This window comes from Megalobrama amblycephala, linkage group LG4, assembly GCF_018812025.1.
Source record: "Megalobrama amblycephala isolate DHTTF-2021 linkage group LG4, ASM1881202v1, whole genome shotgun sequence".
Classification (NCBI taxonomy): Eukaryota; Metazoa; Chordata; class Actinopteri; order Cypriniformes; family Xenocyprididae; genus Megalobrama; species Megalobrama amblycephala.
In genome coordinates, this window is record NC_063047.1 from 45,096,855 (window position 1) to 45,114,215 (window position 17,361).

The 17,361-nt window shown below is 37.9% G+C and overlaps 1 protein-coding gene across 1 annotated transcript in view; it reads left to right on the top strand.

The window, feature by feature from the left end:
- The window catches only part of vps37d (VPS37D subunit of ESCRT-I), a 60,937-nt gene extending 46,578 nt beyond the window's left edge, over window positions 1–14,359 (top strand). The window contains exon 4 of the mRNA XM_048189561.1: window positions 13,479–14,359. Within this exon, the coding sequence (XP_048045518.1) occupies window positions 13,479–13,958 (480 nt within the window). The 3' untranslated portion in view covers window positions 13,959–14,359. The remainder of the gene's footprint in view (window positions 1–13,478) is intronic.
- Window positions 14,360–17,361: the final 3,002 nt, after the last annotated feature.

Below are 17,361 nucleotides of genomic sequence, written 5' to 3' on the forward strand. Positions count from 1 at the left end.
GTTGATCCGGCTCTGAATTTGAGGGTGACATGAAGGTGAAAATCCACCCTCAAAATCCACTAACCTCTGCACTACTTACAAAGATGGATCTGTGATCTAATCAATGATTTAAAGCATTGACAGCCTATGTGTTATAAATAAGAGATGAGGCAAACACATCAGAGCTGATGTCACGTCTCCAGCACTGTGGTTTGTCCCAGAAGTGGAAAACCAGCACTCCCAACATTTCATTAAGAACATTTCTCCTCACATGGTGTTTTCTTTCTTCTGTAGATATACAGTAGGTGTATAACTCAGCCTATATGGAATTTGATGCTTAACCCTGTAAAGTCTGACACATGAAATAATAGTCAGAAAAAAAAAGTTGAAATGGAACATTTTATTGAACCTTCAGACAAAAATATTGTGATATGTATTGTATTTGATACATTTCATACACTTATGGCTCATATAGTATAAATTGAATATACTCAAGAAGGAAAAAACACCTCAGTTTTATTCAGAAGCCCAAACTGGGCAAAAAATATGCAAATCTGATGCAGTTGCTGATATTTATATGGCTAGAAATTAAGATAAAATTCTGATAGGTTGTAAATCAGTGAGATCTTTATAACAGTATAACAGTCCAGTTGGTGTTCATTTAGAAATATGACTAACCATATAAAACTTATTCATGAATGTAGTTAATAAAAATGAGTAAAGATTTCACAGCAAAAAAGCACGTGTACCACGATCATGGTTTTGATCATGTTGATAATTTAGAGGCCTGAGAAATTTGCGTATCAAAACAGTAGGCTTTATGGTTTTTTTTTTTTTTTTTTTTTTTTTACATTTTTCAAAAGAAAATGAGTGGTTCAAGCCTGTGCAGATGTTATGGGTGAATTTTAGTGCAATGTCATGCAGTTGCAAGGGTGGTTGCTTATTAGCCCAAGTCAAATACTCAAGTCTCAATAATATTCCCTTCTTTAGTGTAAGTCTATGAGATTTGTTTTTTTGCCCAGCAGGCAAATATTGCATTTCTGATTGCTTAAAGTAATGTACTCAACAAGTTGCCTGATTTAAGCTGTCATTCGCATCTGAAGCACAGGTGCAGGAAAAGTTATAGACTATACAAATTGTTCAATATGAATACAACAGTTGTAATATCAGCCCTCGTTGTCTCAGAAGCATGAAAATGGTTTCATCTGTTTGTATGGATATAATTCAATTTTAGCCTGGCCGTGTCTGTGCATCCCTGTTTTTCATCCATGCGCTCATGTTCCTTGTTAACATTCATTACTAGTGATGGGAAATCAGGCTTGTTTGCGCAAATTGATTCCTTTGAACGGTTTCTTTGAATAAATCAGTAAAAAAAACAATCCAGGTATTTGTTGCAAATTACTACAGTTCAATTTATTTGATTAAAAATACAGTAAAACAGTATTATTGTGAAATATCGGTTATATATATATAACAATCGGTTATAATATAACTGTTTTATATTTTGATATATTTTAAAATGTATTCCTGTGATGGCAAAGCTGAATTTTCAGTCTTCAGTGCCACATGATCCTTCAAAAATCATTTTAATATGTTGATTTGTTGCTCAAGAAATATTTCAATGTTAAAAACAGTTGTGCTGCTTAATATTTTTGTGGAAACCATGATGCATTTTTCAGGATTCTTTGATGAATAGAAACATAAAAGTCCCTTAAATGTAGAGCCTAAATATATTATACATAAAGCAATGCAAAAAATTACTTTCTTTTTTTCTTGGCATTTTAATAAAATGCTTTTCATTAAAACAGTTTCATTTGCAGATGAATGAGTCTGTGAGATGTTGACTCAAAACTGGTTTACAAACCATTTGAATGTGTTCATTGAAAAGATCTGAGTCAGAAGAACGATTTCTCCACATATTGAACATCACAAATGATTACGTGATATGTTAGCCTCACACACTATTCAACAGAGTGCTTAAAACAGCTCAGCACAACATGTGCCATTGGAAAAATACTCTTTAGATGTCTTCTCTTGTTGTCGTCTCAGCCGCCCTGCCCCATCCATTCAGCTTTATCTGATTGATCTACGTGGGGTTATCCATCCTCAAGCTGTAAACAAGCACTGTGTCTTCCACCTCACACAGGCCCGATCGATAGCTCTGTGACTTTGTCATTATGCCCCTGCTGTCTGATTGATGATCTCACTCCATCGTAAGTAAGCTGTACGGAGAGCAAGCCTTCAGCAGGACCTGTGCCAGACAAAACATCAGTACGACACGTGTGTTTCTGAGCCGGATTAAAGCCGTGGATTCCCACAGGACTTGCATATTCTATTCGCCTGGAAAAGGGCTGATGGCAACTGTTCATAGTTCTTATATGAAACTATAAAATTTTAATGATGCCTTGATTGAGGAATTATAAAGAGCTAATAAACAGCAGGAGACCACATGAATAACTGTAGGAGGGCTCTGCTTTATCCATTAAGACAAACTCCATTTATAAATTTTGGATACATTTAACTTTGTGTTCATGCAATAGTCATTTTACTTTTGATTACATTGGGAAACCCCACTGAGGTAAGACATTATGACTATTGCTTATACTTGAGGGATTTCAACAAACCCCTGACCCTAAGTACTAACTTGTTTGTCTAGAAAGGTTTGCTATGACGTTTTTGATTAGATTTTTTGCCTGCCAAAAAATTAAACGAGTGAAAAAACAACAACAAAGACTTGCATTGAAAAAAGGGATTTTAACCACTTAGCAACAGTTTAGTATTATGTACAGTTGCAAGAATAAGTATGAAGCACTTGCAGAATCTGTGAAAATGTGGAAAAATATTAACAAAATAAGAGAGATCATACAAAATGCATATTATTTTTTACTTAGTACTGTCCTGAGTAAGATATTTTACATAAAAGATGTTTGCATTTAGTTCACAAGACAAAAAATAGCTGAATTTATTAAAATGACCCAGTTCAAAAGTTTGTGAACCATTGGTTCTTATTACTGTGTGTGGTTACCTGGATGATCTACGACTGTTTGTTTGTTTTCTGATGGTTGTTCATGAGTCCCTTGTTTATTCTGAGCAGTTAAACTGAGCTCTGTTCTTCAGAAAAAATCTCCAGGTCCCAAAAATTCTTTTCCACCAATTTTCCACCATCTTTTGTATATTTGAACCCTTTACAACAGTGACTGAATGATTTTGAAATCATCTTTTCACAGTGAGGACAATTGAGGCACTCAAACACAACTATTAAAAAAGGTTCAAACATTCACTGATGCTCCAGAAGGAAACACGATGCATTAAGAGTCCAGAAGAGACTCTTTTTTGAACAGAAGAGGTCCAAATTGTTCTTATTTTGCTTGAATATAATTTTTTTTCATTTAGTACTGCCCTTCGGAAGCAACAGAAGATACTTGCATGTTTCCAGGAAGACAAATTAAATACAATTTACCTTGATCTTCAAATTTTAAATGTTTTCACCCCCGACTCTTAATGCATCATGTTTTTTTCTGGAGCATCAGTGAATGTTTGAACCTTTTTTAATAGTTGTGTTTGAGTGCCTCAATTGTCTTCAGTGTGAAAAGATTTATCTCAAAATCATTCATTCACTGCTGGAAAAGGTTCAAATATGCAAAAAATGCTGGAAAACTAAAGAATCTGCAGGACCTGGAGGATTTTTCTGAAGAACAGAGCTTAACTGCTCATGACAAACATGGGACTCATGAACAAAAAAACAAAAAAACAAAAAAAAAACAGTCATAGATCATCCAGGTAACCACACACAGTATTAAGAATCAATGGGGTTATTTTAATAAATTCAGCTTTTTTATAGATGGATTATATGTAACATATATACATCTATAACATATAACATCTTTTATGTAAAATATCTTACTCAGGACAGTACTAAATAAAAAATAACATGCATTTTGTATTATCTCCCTTATTTTGTTAAAATTATTAACATTTTCACAGATTCTGCAAGTGCTTCACATACTTTTTCTTGCAACTGTATAAACTATTAATATACACTCACCGGCCACTTTATAGGTACACTTGTTCAACTGCTTGTTAATGCAAATATCAAATCAGACAATCACATGACAGCAGCTTAGTGCATTTAGGCATGTAGACATGGTCAAGACGATCTGCTGAAGTTCAAACTCAGCATTAAAATGGACAAGGTGATTTAAGTGACTTTGATTGTTTGTGCCAGACGGGCTGGTCTGAGTATTTCAGAAACTGCTGATTTACTGGGATTTTCACGCATAACCATCCCTAGGGTTTATGGAGAATGATCCGAAAAAGAGAAAATACACAATGAATGGCAGTTCTGTGGGCAAAAATGCCTTGTTGATGACCGAGGAGAATGGCTAGACTGGTTTGTGCTGATAGAAAGGCAACAGCACTCAAATAACCACTCGTTTCAATGAGGTCTGCAGAAGAGCATCTCTGAACACATCAAACCTTAAAGCAGATGGGCTACAGCAGCAGAAGACATACTGGGTGCCACTCACTCAAAATTAGACAATAGAAGATTGAAAAATGTTGCCTGGTCTGATGAGTCTCAATTTCTGCTGCGACATTCAGATGGTAGGGTCAGAATTTTATGTAAATAACATGAAAGCATGGATCCATCCTTCCTTGTATCAAGCAACCTGGTCTCATGGGAGAGACGTACACGTGGGCACGTTTTCGCGAGACACAAAATTACGTACCGGCGCATACGTCTGGCTGCAGTTTCCGACAGAAACTAACGCTAGCGGCCGGTAAAACGTCTATGAGCGCTTTGGCTCGTTTTTACACACGGTTTCGACGACGGTCGGGGTCGGATTATGGATTCGTAAAGCCTCGTTTTGACATCTCCTCGCGCAATATCATGTCACGACTTCAAAACGCTTCTTACCAGAGTGCCCGATTTGTAAACAAACGTAGGCCTACTTTGGTCTTTCCGGCTCTACGCGTTTCGCTTTTTTTGGCCGCAACCAAGCTTGCTCGGTAGCTCAGCCGATACGGAATTGGACTTACGACGAGGAGTCGATTCCCCCCCGTGAAAGGCGACTGACTGGGGCAAAAAAAAAAAAAAAAAAAAAGATCTAAACGAGCTGAAAAACGGTACACGATCGCGGACGCTTCTTACGTCACTTTTGCTTTTGTTAACGCTATCGGGTAGGTTTAGGCGTAGCGTCGATGGGACGTTATTTTAAAACGAAACGGAGCGCAAATGTCAAATCAAGAACCGCGGCATTTCGTCTAAAAAGCAACGTCATAAAAACGTACCGCATTCATCCTATTATCGGCTCCGGCAAAAAAAAAAAAAAGGAACATGCTTTTAGCGCCGCTCAGTGGATATTTCGCTGCGAAACTGCAGCGACATGTACTCACTGGTACGTATTTCGCGAATCGCGAAAACGTGCCCATCGGTACGTTTTCGGTGGTGGTTATTTTCTTGACTTGGTACCAATTGAGCATCATTTAAACGTCAAAGCCTACCTGAGTATTGTTGCTTACCATGTCAGTCCCATTATGACCACATTGTACCCATCTTCTGATGGCTGATTCCAGCAGGATAATGTGCCATGTCACAAAGATCAAATCATCTCAAACTGGTTTCTTGAACATGATAATGAGTTCACCAAACTCAAATGGCCTCCACAGTCACCAGATCTCAGTCCAATAGAGAGCACATTTGGGATGTGGTGGAACGGGAGATTCGCATCATGGATGTGCAGCTGACAAATCTGCAGGAACTGTCAATATGGACTGACATCTCTTAGGAATGTTTCCAGCACCTTTTCATATTTTCAGTTTTCTTCGTGGCATAGATTCAACAAGGTGCTTCAAACATTCCACAGAGATTTTGTCAGCTGCACATCCATGATGCAAATCTCCCGTTCCACCGCATCCCAAAGGTGCTTTATTGCAGGGGTATTCAAATACAAAGTGGGAAAGGTCTGATGTTGTCATTTATCGATGCTCAAGTAGCCTATAGCACAATAACAAATAGGCCTGGGTAAAAAATATTGATTTCTCGATTTTAATCTATTCTCATTTTTACAAACCGATATCAATTCTTAAATCCCAAGAATCGATTAGTCTAGTCTGTTTTCAGTTGATGAATGAGCAGAACACGTAGCGCCTCTCATCCAATAAATTGCAATAATCTTTGCGCTTTGTTTGTTTGTTTGTTTGTTCGTTTGTTCATTTTGGCGCTGTTTAATGTGGCGTGACAGATCGCTTTAGTGCCTCAGTTAAAGAGAAGCGGCAGCACGGAGCTCATATGAACATCCTCTTCTCCGCTTTAATACCAGTTACAGCGCGAAATAAACATGAATAAACATCTGAAGGTATGTTAAAAGATACTGTACAACTTACCGAAATCCATATCATGTCTCATGTAATCGCTCAATCAATGTTTCATCGTCGGAAAGACGTCAATAAAACAGCTTGTAAACAATGTCACGTAACGTCAAATTTACCACAGAAAAACATATTCAGTGACCATAAACTCATTAGTCAGCTAGAAAAGTATACTCTAGAAAGCAACATTCTGATAAATATAGCTATGCACGTTACATAATCATTATAATTCATAATGTTCTGTTCTGTAACTGAAATACTACATCCAAAATAATCAAAATTGAATCGAAATCGTAATCGTAATCGAATCGAAAGCATGTGAATAGTAATCGAATCGAATTGTGAAAATTGTATCAATACCCAGCCCTAATAACAAACGTACTTGTCCATACTATGATTTGGTATCAGATGTTTTCAGGACTATTATTAAATATATGAAATGAGACCATTCAGACACATTTTAAGGAACTACAAACAACTTCTTTATTTTGACTGTGAAAATATGCATTGTACAGACTGTACTTGTCCATAGGTGTCACGGAAATCACAAAGTCCAGGAAACAAGATCCATTTGCAGCGTTTTATTGGGGAAATCCAGAAACGTAATCCACAGACAGGCAAGGGTCAGAATCCATAAAGGCAGTCCATACAAAAAACACGAAACATGAAAACCAAAAACCAAAACGGAGAACCGGGAAACCATACATGAAAACACCATAACAAGAGCAGAGACAAACCAGGTATAAATACAGACACTAATGAACAAACACAAAACAGCTGGTTGCAATGACAAGGTGTAATGAGTCCGGGAAGTGAGTATGGGTAATGTAGTCCAATGGGTGAAAACAAGAGTCTGGGATGGAGTGCCCTCTAGTGGCTGATTAGGGCACTCTCACTAGTGATCATGACAATAGGCTACTGTTTATCTTGCTGCATCAAGAAGTTAAACTAAGAAATTAGTAAAACAAAAAGTATTTAACAAATGGTTTTACTTACAAAAATATATTAAACTGCACATTTGTGACAACAAAAGTGGTTGCATAGTCATCTCTATGCAGAAAAAGTCACTTTGAGCCATTTTACATGCATTGTGCATTTCTCTTAATTGAATACATAATAATAATAACAAAAGTGCACAATTTATGGAGAACAAAGGAAAATCTGACCGCACAGACCTTGTTCCATGCATGCACTAATCACTCTGTACTTTACATCAGTGACTAATGAGAAAAATGACACTTGTTCTTCTGCCAATGCTTTGAAAAAATTGTGTGAGTGCAATTCTAAGACAATGGTGCAGGTGTTTATTGTGAAGAATGTTGACTCTCAGCAATATGTGGAACCAAACATGGTCAGGATGTGGTACCGTTTTGTTTAGAACAGGGAAATCAGCTGCCAGCACCATCTTTCCCCAGAAAGCAGCAGGGTCACAATTACCAACCTGCTCTTTCAAAGCCACATTTTCTTGCAGTTCAATCAATTCCATTTGTAGTGATACAACATTTGCCCATGTGAAGATCTGTTTTGCTTCCTCTGAAAACTCATTTGTGACCAAGAATGGGTTCTGTATGATCAACAGCAAATGTCCTCCAGGAACAAAATCATCAAAGTGAGTCCATCAGCTTGTGTATGAAATTAGCATGGTAGGACATATCTCTCTCTCTCTTGATTTGCTTCAAATGTATGAGGAAGTGGACAAGTTCACTGTGGAGATCAGTCTTGAAAATCTCCAATTTCCTCTGGAAAGACCTGACTGCTGTTATAAAATTACATACTGTGTTGTTCTGTCCCTGCAGCTTAACATTGAGCTCATTAAGATGAGATGTATGTTTGCCAAAAATGCAGCTCTTTGCATCTTCTCCACATCTTCCTTTTCTCTGATAGGAAAGCTTTGATCTCCACCCAAACGCACTCCAAAACCTTGACAATGACTACGTTTACATGTGCACCAATAATGCAATATTATTTGCAGTGATGGGAATAACGGTGTTATAAATAAACAGCGTTACTTTTTTCAGTAACAAGAAATCAAACAAATTACTTTTTCCCCCGTTACAACGCCGTTACCGTTACTGACAAAAAAATGCTGCCTTACTATAATTGAGCTCACTGAAGCGTTTTTTATCCGAGTAGGCGCTCTCTCAGCCATTGGACCTGCAAAGTTTTTTCTCTGGTGTGTGTGTTGGGGCGGGACACATGCTAACTAATGACGACTGGTGTGTGAGTAGAGAAGATAGACCTGCAAAGCGTTTTGTTGTAAAGAAATAGTACAGGTTAGTCATACACAAATATAATTTTAAACTGATAATAATGTTCGACACACTCTGTGTGTGTGGGTGTGTGTGTGTGTCAGAGCATGCCAGCAGAGTGCGAGCTCAAACCAGAATATTCTTTGTGGCATGCTAAATAGAAAATATGTGAAAGAAGTTTTTTCTAGTGGACTAGTAGTTGTTCATTTAAGCCATTAGTTGACTAATCACATTTATATTAATTAGATTTCTTAAATACTGGAGAGAATAAACCACAATAATGAGCGTTTATATAATATAGGCTATATAGCACTCAAGCGTAATGCTTTCCATAAAGAACCGGCAAAAGTAATGATTATGAATGTGACAAAAACAGCAAGGAGATATTTTAATTGTTTTTTAATAAAGTAATGTTTTCTGAATCAGTGTCGGCTGCAAAGATGAAGCTGACATTGCTGACTCTTATCATCTCCGTGGACACGCTTAGAGAGAAAATGCACATTTCATTCAGATTACATAATCAGAGAGTAGCCTATTTCTTTTCGCTTTGAATTATTCTGTTTAAAAGTAGACATTTCAAGCTTTCTATAGATATATTTTTCATGTCTGTGAGGCAAGCAGCCTCATTTAGCCTAATGGCCGGAACACATCAAGCCAACGCCGACGCACTAGTGGTGACAAAAACAGACTGCAGGGTTGGCTCACGTCGGCAGCGTCTGTGTCCAAAGTTGCCCTGACACACCAAACCAACGCTCGATAGCCGACGGCCAAGTAGCACGTCAGTTCTGCGCCTGCGTGAGATGAAGTGCCTTTCCGAACCAGCAGGTGGCAGTATCTGAACAGCCAATCAGAATGATCAGATGGCCTGACGGGCCGACGAGCTCCGACGCTGATTCAACATTTCGAATCGGCCAAAAAAAAGCCAATGCGGACCAACTTCAGATGACGCTGCAGAACACACTGAGAAAACTTAGTCAGCCGACGAACAAAAACTGCCAGACGGCCGACTTGGTGTGTTCCTGTCTCCGCGCCGGCGCCTCCATGTCATGATTATATTTTCTGCTATATTTGCTTCTTATTTATTAAATCCAGGCAATTGGTTGATGAAACATTTGTAAAAATTGTATCTTAATTTTAATCAAATGAAATACACTTTAAAGAAAGGCTTTCTAAAACTTAATGAAGTGATCAAAATCATGTCTGACCCACTCCATGTCTCCCGATATATTGCGCATCTTATGATGTATCCTATCTTACTCATGTTGTTCACTTTCATAATCAAATAGATGAATTTAAAACATAACACGTTCTTCACGTCACGTTCTTCGCGCCGTATGGATGAAGATACGAAGCGGCTGACTGCGGAGCGAGTTGTGCTGACAAGAGTTTAGCGATTTGGAGAAAAAAAACTTAAAATAATGTCACAGAGTTTATGAAGTTGTGTGAACAACACAGGGCATTCGTATATGTCCGGGCACATGCGCACTTTTGTCAGAGTGGTAATAATGTGATTAAGGTGTTTACATGCCTGTTTATTGCAATTAAAATTGGCATACACCACCTAGTTTACTGCGATTATGGTTACTACGATTATGAGCTTAATCGCATTACTTTAATCGAAGTATTGCGTTTACATGAGGTAAAGTTTAATCGCAATATTGCCAAAATCCCATTATAATTGCATCATGAGGATGCATGTATACGCACACATTGTTGTGAAATAGTCATAGCTGACATTGACCTCTGTCAGAAAGCCTCTTAGCAGACAATGCTGTAGGGACGAAGGTGCTATCAATAAGTTTATCAGTTTCATCATTGTTGTCATGACCTCAGCATACTCTGGCTCCGACTAGGGTCAAAAATACTGGTACATTGGCACTAAGGCACATTGGTTTTGAACTTGTCGAGGGGAGAACGAATGCATGCTTTTCTGTCCACTTGTCTTTAAAAATGTGATTTTTGCTATCAATTTTTCTTGTCTTTGAATATGCCATACATTCACAAAGTCTATGTCGGATATCAACGTTCTGTTTCTGTGTGCATCCCTCTGCTGCTTGCTCATAGTTGCAACACCGTCTTTTACGTACAAAGATGTTTGCATATAAGGATGCGATTGGATTAGATGAGGATCTCTTAATGCTCAAAGTTGGATAGGATGCAGAACTCCATTTGCATAAACTCACACGTTTGGATCGGATACGGTTTCTTCACTGATAGAGAGTGAGAGGCTGCGCTGGGCCGATCATGTTTGAAAGCTGTCTAAAATTATTTTATTGACTTCGATATTGTTTAATGCTGTTTGTTCCATATTGGTCTTTTGCTGGGTCCAGACATGGACCACAGTCCACCATTTGAATATGGCTGCTATATTGAATTAAGATCTGGTGATTGTAGAGGGCATTTCAGTTTAGTGAACTCATTGTCATTTTCAAGAAACCACTTTGAGATGATTTGATCTTTTGTGGCACGGCACATGGATACACTGTGGTCATAAAGGGATGGACATGGTCAGCAACAATACTAGGCTGTGGCATTTAAACAATGCTCAGTTGGTACTAAAAAGCCTAAAGTGTGCCAAGAAAATATCCCCCACACCATCACACCACCAGCAGCAGCCTGAAGCGTTGATACAAGGCAGGACGGATCGAATAGTTAGTTTCGAATCTAAAAGTTTTTCATGTAGTATTTATTTATTTTGTTCACTTTATTTTGCTTTATTTCAATTACTGAAAAGAATTTTTAATAGTTTTAGTTTTAGAACACCCATAGCAACCTCATGTTTTACTTCATAAAATGTAAAAATCAAATGTGTAGGACTTTAAAAAAAAAATCATATATATGTATTCATGCAATACCTTTTGGATCATTTTACTTTTTATTTGTGGAATAGTAGCTTTACCTGCAATTATAAAATGCCAGTGTGACGTAGATTGGGTAGGACATCATAACCTTGTTTATTTATTTGTTCATTTATTTATTTATTTGATGTGTAGTTTGCCAAGGGCAGTGTCCTAAAACACTTTATTGTTCTGTCTGCGAGGACATTTAGGGGGTGGGTTTGTGCACACGAGACTTATCAATTATTCAATACCCAATACTGAGACAGACAGAGTGCAGACAACTTCCCCCTCCACCAGAGGCTTCAGGCGACACATGAGGTCATGTTAAATTTATACTGGGATTATTTGTGCAGACATCGTGTTTGTGTGTTAAACTCTACGATGTACAAAACAATGTCAGGTAACCCAAAAACGTCCTTTATGTGTTAACATCTCAATTCATTGGTTTTCCCTGCTAAAAAAAACATCTTAAACGTGACATGGTAACCCATGCTTGGAATTTGTCCTCTGCATTTAACACATTAGGAGGAGTGAGTATTGAACACACACACACACACACACACACACACCCAGAGCAGTGGGCAGCCATTTTGCTGCAGCGCCAGGGAGTGATTTGGGGGTTAGGTGCCAGTCATTTCCTGCCGGTATTGAGAATCAAACCCGCAGCCTTCAGGTTACCAGTCTGACTCTCTAACCATTAAGCCACGACTGCCCCATTTTAAATGAGCCTAAAGTGTTCTCTTTTGATGGTTTTTGAGTGGTTTTAGGCACTTTTATGCTGCTTAGGCTGGGAGATTAACTCAGTAGACCAGAATTTCCCAAACAGGATTTTGTGAAAGAAATTAAATAAATAAGCCAGTTATCAAACTTAAAGAGTTAGTTCACCCAAAAATGAAAATTCTGTCATTAATTACTCACCCTCATGCCGTTCCACACCCGTAAGACCTTCGTTAATCTTTGGAACACAAATTAAAATATTTTTGAAATCCGATGGCTCCGTGAGGCCTGCATAGCCAGCAATGACATTTCCTCTCTCAAGATCCAGTAATGTGCTAAAAACATATTTAAATCAGTTCATGTGAGTACAGTGGTTCAATATTAATATTATAAAGCGACGAGAATATTTTTGGTGCGCCAAAAAACAAAACAAAATAACGACTTATTTAGTGATGGCCGATTTCAAAACACTGCTTCAGGAAGCATCGGAGCACAAATGAATCAGCGTGTCGAATCAGTGGTTCGTAGCGCCAAAGTCACATGATTTCAGCAGTCTGGAGTCTGATTTCACGCGATCCCAATCATGATTCAACACGCTGATTCATAACGCTCCGAAGCTTCCTGAAGCAGTGTTTTCAAATCGGCCATCACTAAATAAGTCATTATTTTGTCTTTTTGGCGCACCAAAAATATTATTGTCTCTTTACAATATTAATATTGAACCACTGTACTCACATGAACTGATTTAAATATGTTTTTAGTACATTAATGGACCTTGAGAGAGGACATGTCATTGCTGGCTATGCAGGCCTCGCTGAGCCATCGGATTTCATCAAAAATATCTTAATTTGTGTTCTGAAGATGAAATGTCTTACGGGTGTGGAACGGCATGAAGCTGAGTAATTAATGACAGAATTTTCATTTTTGGGTGAACTAACCCTTTAAAACTAAAATGTCAATTCTTTCAATTTAGCAACTTCTATTTAGAGCAATTATCAATTCAAAGGCTGCAAAAATAAAACCTAGACTATCTTAAACCTGCTAAGACCAGCAGTCTACCTTAGGCTGGTTTAAGCTATTTTTTTTCCAGCAGTGTTTATTTAACTCAAAAATATTTCTTGAAATGACAGAATCAATCAGACTGCCACCAAAAGTCATTTTTAGGTTCATATTAGGTGTAAAAATAACTTGTTTTATGCAACTGGGCTTTGACATTTGTCTTGGAACATGATGAGTCAGAAAGACAACTGCGTCACACTTGTTATGAATCCGGCTTGACTTCCCGTCCTCTAATACCTGTTTATTTGTCATTTGACCTTCACAGGAGTTGCTGGAGAGGTTCATGGAGGGCCACGTGCCCCTGGAGGAATTCCTTGATTCTTTTCAAAGCCACAGGAAGACGTACCACATCCGCCGCGCTCAAGCCGAGAAGCTCCAGGAGTTCAACAGAGCCGACAGGAAACCGAAGAAGCAGGAGGAGCAGCAGAAGAGGGAGGAGGAGCACAAGGAATCCCGGCCCAACGGCATCAGCGCCCACGGCCCTCCTCGTGTCTTCCAGCTCCGATACGGTCTGACCCCGGCCATCCTGCTGCCTCTTTCCTCTTCCTCCGCTTCAGTCCTACCTCCTCTGGACTCACGCTCATGCCAGCCGCAGGTCTCAGGGCCTGGCGCCCCTCATTCCTGCTCTGGGCAGCCCGTTGGCCTGAGAGTAATAGGACAGTTACCTGGTTGGCCGGTGAGACCGGTCCGATTGCAGCAGCTGTACAGGCCCAGTCCCCATCAGCCCGAGCCTCCGTGTCGATAACGTTCAGCACCGCGAGTTTGACATGAAAGCAGAGTCCGCAAATTACGCAAAGACCACGTGAAGCCTTCATCGAGTCGATATATAATACTGATGCTGCCATGAAATCAAACATTTACGTACCCAAAAAGGGAGGAGAGCAGAAAGCCATAAAGTATTCGTTAATGTTGCTTGTCATTGTTGCTTGTTCGTTTACCTTCGTTATGTTTTGTATTTGTGTGGGTTTAGTCGGGACACGGCAGGAGTTTAGCTACTGTTTGTATGAGGGAAGTGCCCTGTTTCATGAGACACTGCTTTTTGACTGGAAGGTCTTTTGGACCGCTGAGGGACTTGTGAAATGGCACCTTTTTGTAATGTTAATGGGTGTTCAATAAAGTCTAATCATGATGTTTATTTTAAACCAATATCTGGGTTGTTTCGTATTTTGTTCTCTGTTTCGTTTCTACACTGTTAAAATCTGTTCTTAGGGGTCGTTCACACTGAACGTTTTTGCATTCCACTACGCTACTTGACCATTGTTTTTCTACGAAAACGTGAGCTAGACGGACGTGTTTAACCGTTGAGCTATGTTTTCTAAAAACACAACACTCAAGTTAAAATAAGTTAACATTTTAAAGAACGTGTCTCTCGTTTTTAACCACAAAAACATGTTGTGTAAATGGCCCCTTAATCAATGTTTGTCTTTTTATTTTTATAGTGTAGAATCATTCTTGAAACAACAATTTTACCTGAGATTCAAAAATGAAATTACGTTTTATGCATATATCCCGTAGCAGATCTAGGCAGGTGGAGCTGGGGGAGGTGGAGGGTTTCAGGACTAGCCAACAGCGGACACTCTCATTGGCTCCAGTCAAAAAACACCAAAGTAAAGTCATGTGGTGCAATTTGAATGCCGAAAAAAACCCCTGAAAACAGGACAGAACATAGAACATGTTGTCATCGAGAGGACCCCTGCATGACTGTTTGTCTTTTAAAATATAAGATAATATGAGCTTTTATTGTCCTGTTTTATTTTTATAGCATAAAATCATTCTTGAAACAACAAATTTACCTGAGATTCAAAAATGAAATAGTTACATTTTATAAGTACAAATCTTAGTAAAATTATTATTTTTAATTTTTTTGTTTATTTTATTAATATTATATTGTTATATTTTATTATATTTCTTGGTCATGGTGTGTTTGTTTGTTTGTTTGTTTTGTACTGTAATGAAGTAAAATTCTTTAAAAAAATTAATTATTATTGAGAATATTGTGAATTTCAGGCACATTACAGTAATAAGAACCACATAAACTGTACATAAAACTAATGTTACAATCCAAAATTAGTAGTGTTCCTGAAATAAGAATGTTTTTTTTTGTTTGTTTGTTTTATACTGTAATGTAGTAAACTTCTTTTAAAAATGAATTATTATTAAGAATATTGAACGTTTTCTTTCTTTAATATACACACACACACACACACACACACACATATATATATATATATACATATGTTTTATTTATTTATTTATAATTGAGATTATTGTGACTTATAAAAAAAAACTCAAAAGTAAACCATCCAGGCAGACAGTAATGAGAACTGTGGATTTTACTAATCTCACAAAAATATTAGTGTTCCTAAAATAAGTACGTTTTCTTGAAGGAAAATAAAGTGTTGTTGATTTTGATGTTGGGGTGAAATGTGACCTAGACATGTTTTTTCGTGAGATTCACCCTATTATTATTTTTCTATCATCAGACAAGTTTTGTTTTCTTAGGGATTTTTCTTCCAAGTACATGATAAAAAAGATTACAAGTAAGATGGATGAACTGATTGTATATTTGTCTGTGCAAGCCTCGTTTTACAATGAGAATGGTTCAGATGGTTTATTTATTATTTACACAGCTGCAGCGGAAGTCTTTGAAAGCCCAAACTTCCCAGCTAACACAGTTTTGTTATAAGAACGTTCAGAGTTGGTTCTGGAAAAATAAAAAATGTCCAGTTTTCTTGACGTTAGAGGAACGTTTTGAAAGAACATTTGAGGAACATCATAGTCTTTAAACTTAATTTTGATTTAAAATTCAACATTCTGGGAACGTTGAATTATAACATTCCAAGAACATAAAAATGTCCAGTTTCCTTAATGTTAGTACAAACCCGATTCCATAAAAGTTGGGACACTGTACACATTGTGAATAAAAACAGAATGCAATGATGTGGAAGATTCAAATTTTAATATTTTATTCAGAATACAACATAGATGACATATCACATGTTTAAACTGAGAAAATGTTTCATTTTAAGGGAAAAATAAGTTGATTTTAAATATCATGGCATCAACACATCTCAAAAAAGTTGGGACAAGGCCATGGTTACCACCGTGTGGCATCCCCTCTTCTTTTTATAACAGTCTGCAAACGTCTGGGGACTGAGGAGACAAGTTGCTCAAGTTTAGGAATAGGAATGTTGTCCCATTCTTGTCTAATATAGGCTTCTAGTTGCTCAACTGTCTTAAGTCTTCTTTGTCGCATCTTCCTCTTTATGATGCGCCAAATGTTTTCTATGGGTGAAAGATCTGGACTGCAGGCTGGCCATTTCAGTACCCGGATCCTTCTTCTATGCAGCCATGATGTTGTAATTGATGCAGTATGTGGTCTGGCATTGTCATGTTGGAAAATGCAAGGTCTTCCCTTAAAGAGATGACATCTGGATGGGAGCATATGTTGTTCTAGAACTTGGGTATACCTTTCAGCATTGATGGTGCCTTTCCAGATGTGTAAGCTGCCCATGCCACATGCACTCATGCAACCCCATCCAGTGTGGTTTTCCGGCCTTGACCCTTACGCACAGAGATTGTTCCAGATTCTCTGAATCTTTGGATGATATTATGCACTGTAGATGATGATAACTTCAAACTCTTTGCAATTTTTCTCTGAGAAACTCCTTTCTGATATTGCACCACTATTTTTCGCCGCAGCATTGGGGGAATTGGTGATCCTCTGCCCATCTTGACTTCTGAGAGACACTGCCACTCTGAGAGGCTCTTTTTATACCCAATCATGTTGCCAACTGACCTAATAAGTTGCAGATTGGTCCTCCAGCTGTTCCTTATATGTACATTAAACTTTGCCGGCCTCTTATTGCTACCTGTCCCAACTTTTTTGGAATATGTAGCTCTCATGAAATCCAAAATGAGCCAATATTTGGCATGACATTTCAAAATGTTTCACTTTCAACATTTGATATGTTATCTATATTCTATTGTGAATAAAATATAAGTTTATGAGATTTGTAAATTATTGCATTCCTTTTTTATTCACAATTTGTTCAGTGTCCCAACTTTTTTGGAATCGGGTTTGTAGAATGTCATTTAAAGGTTAATATGATGTTCCTGAAACATTCTTTCAGTAATTCAAACACCTG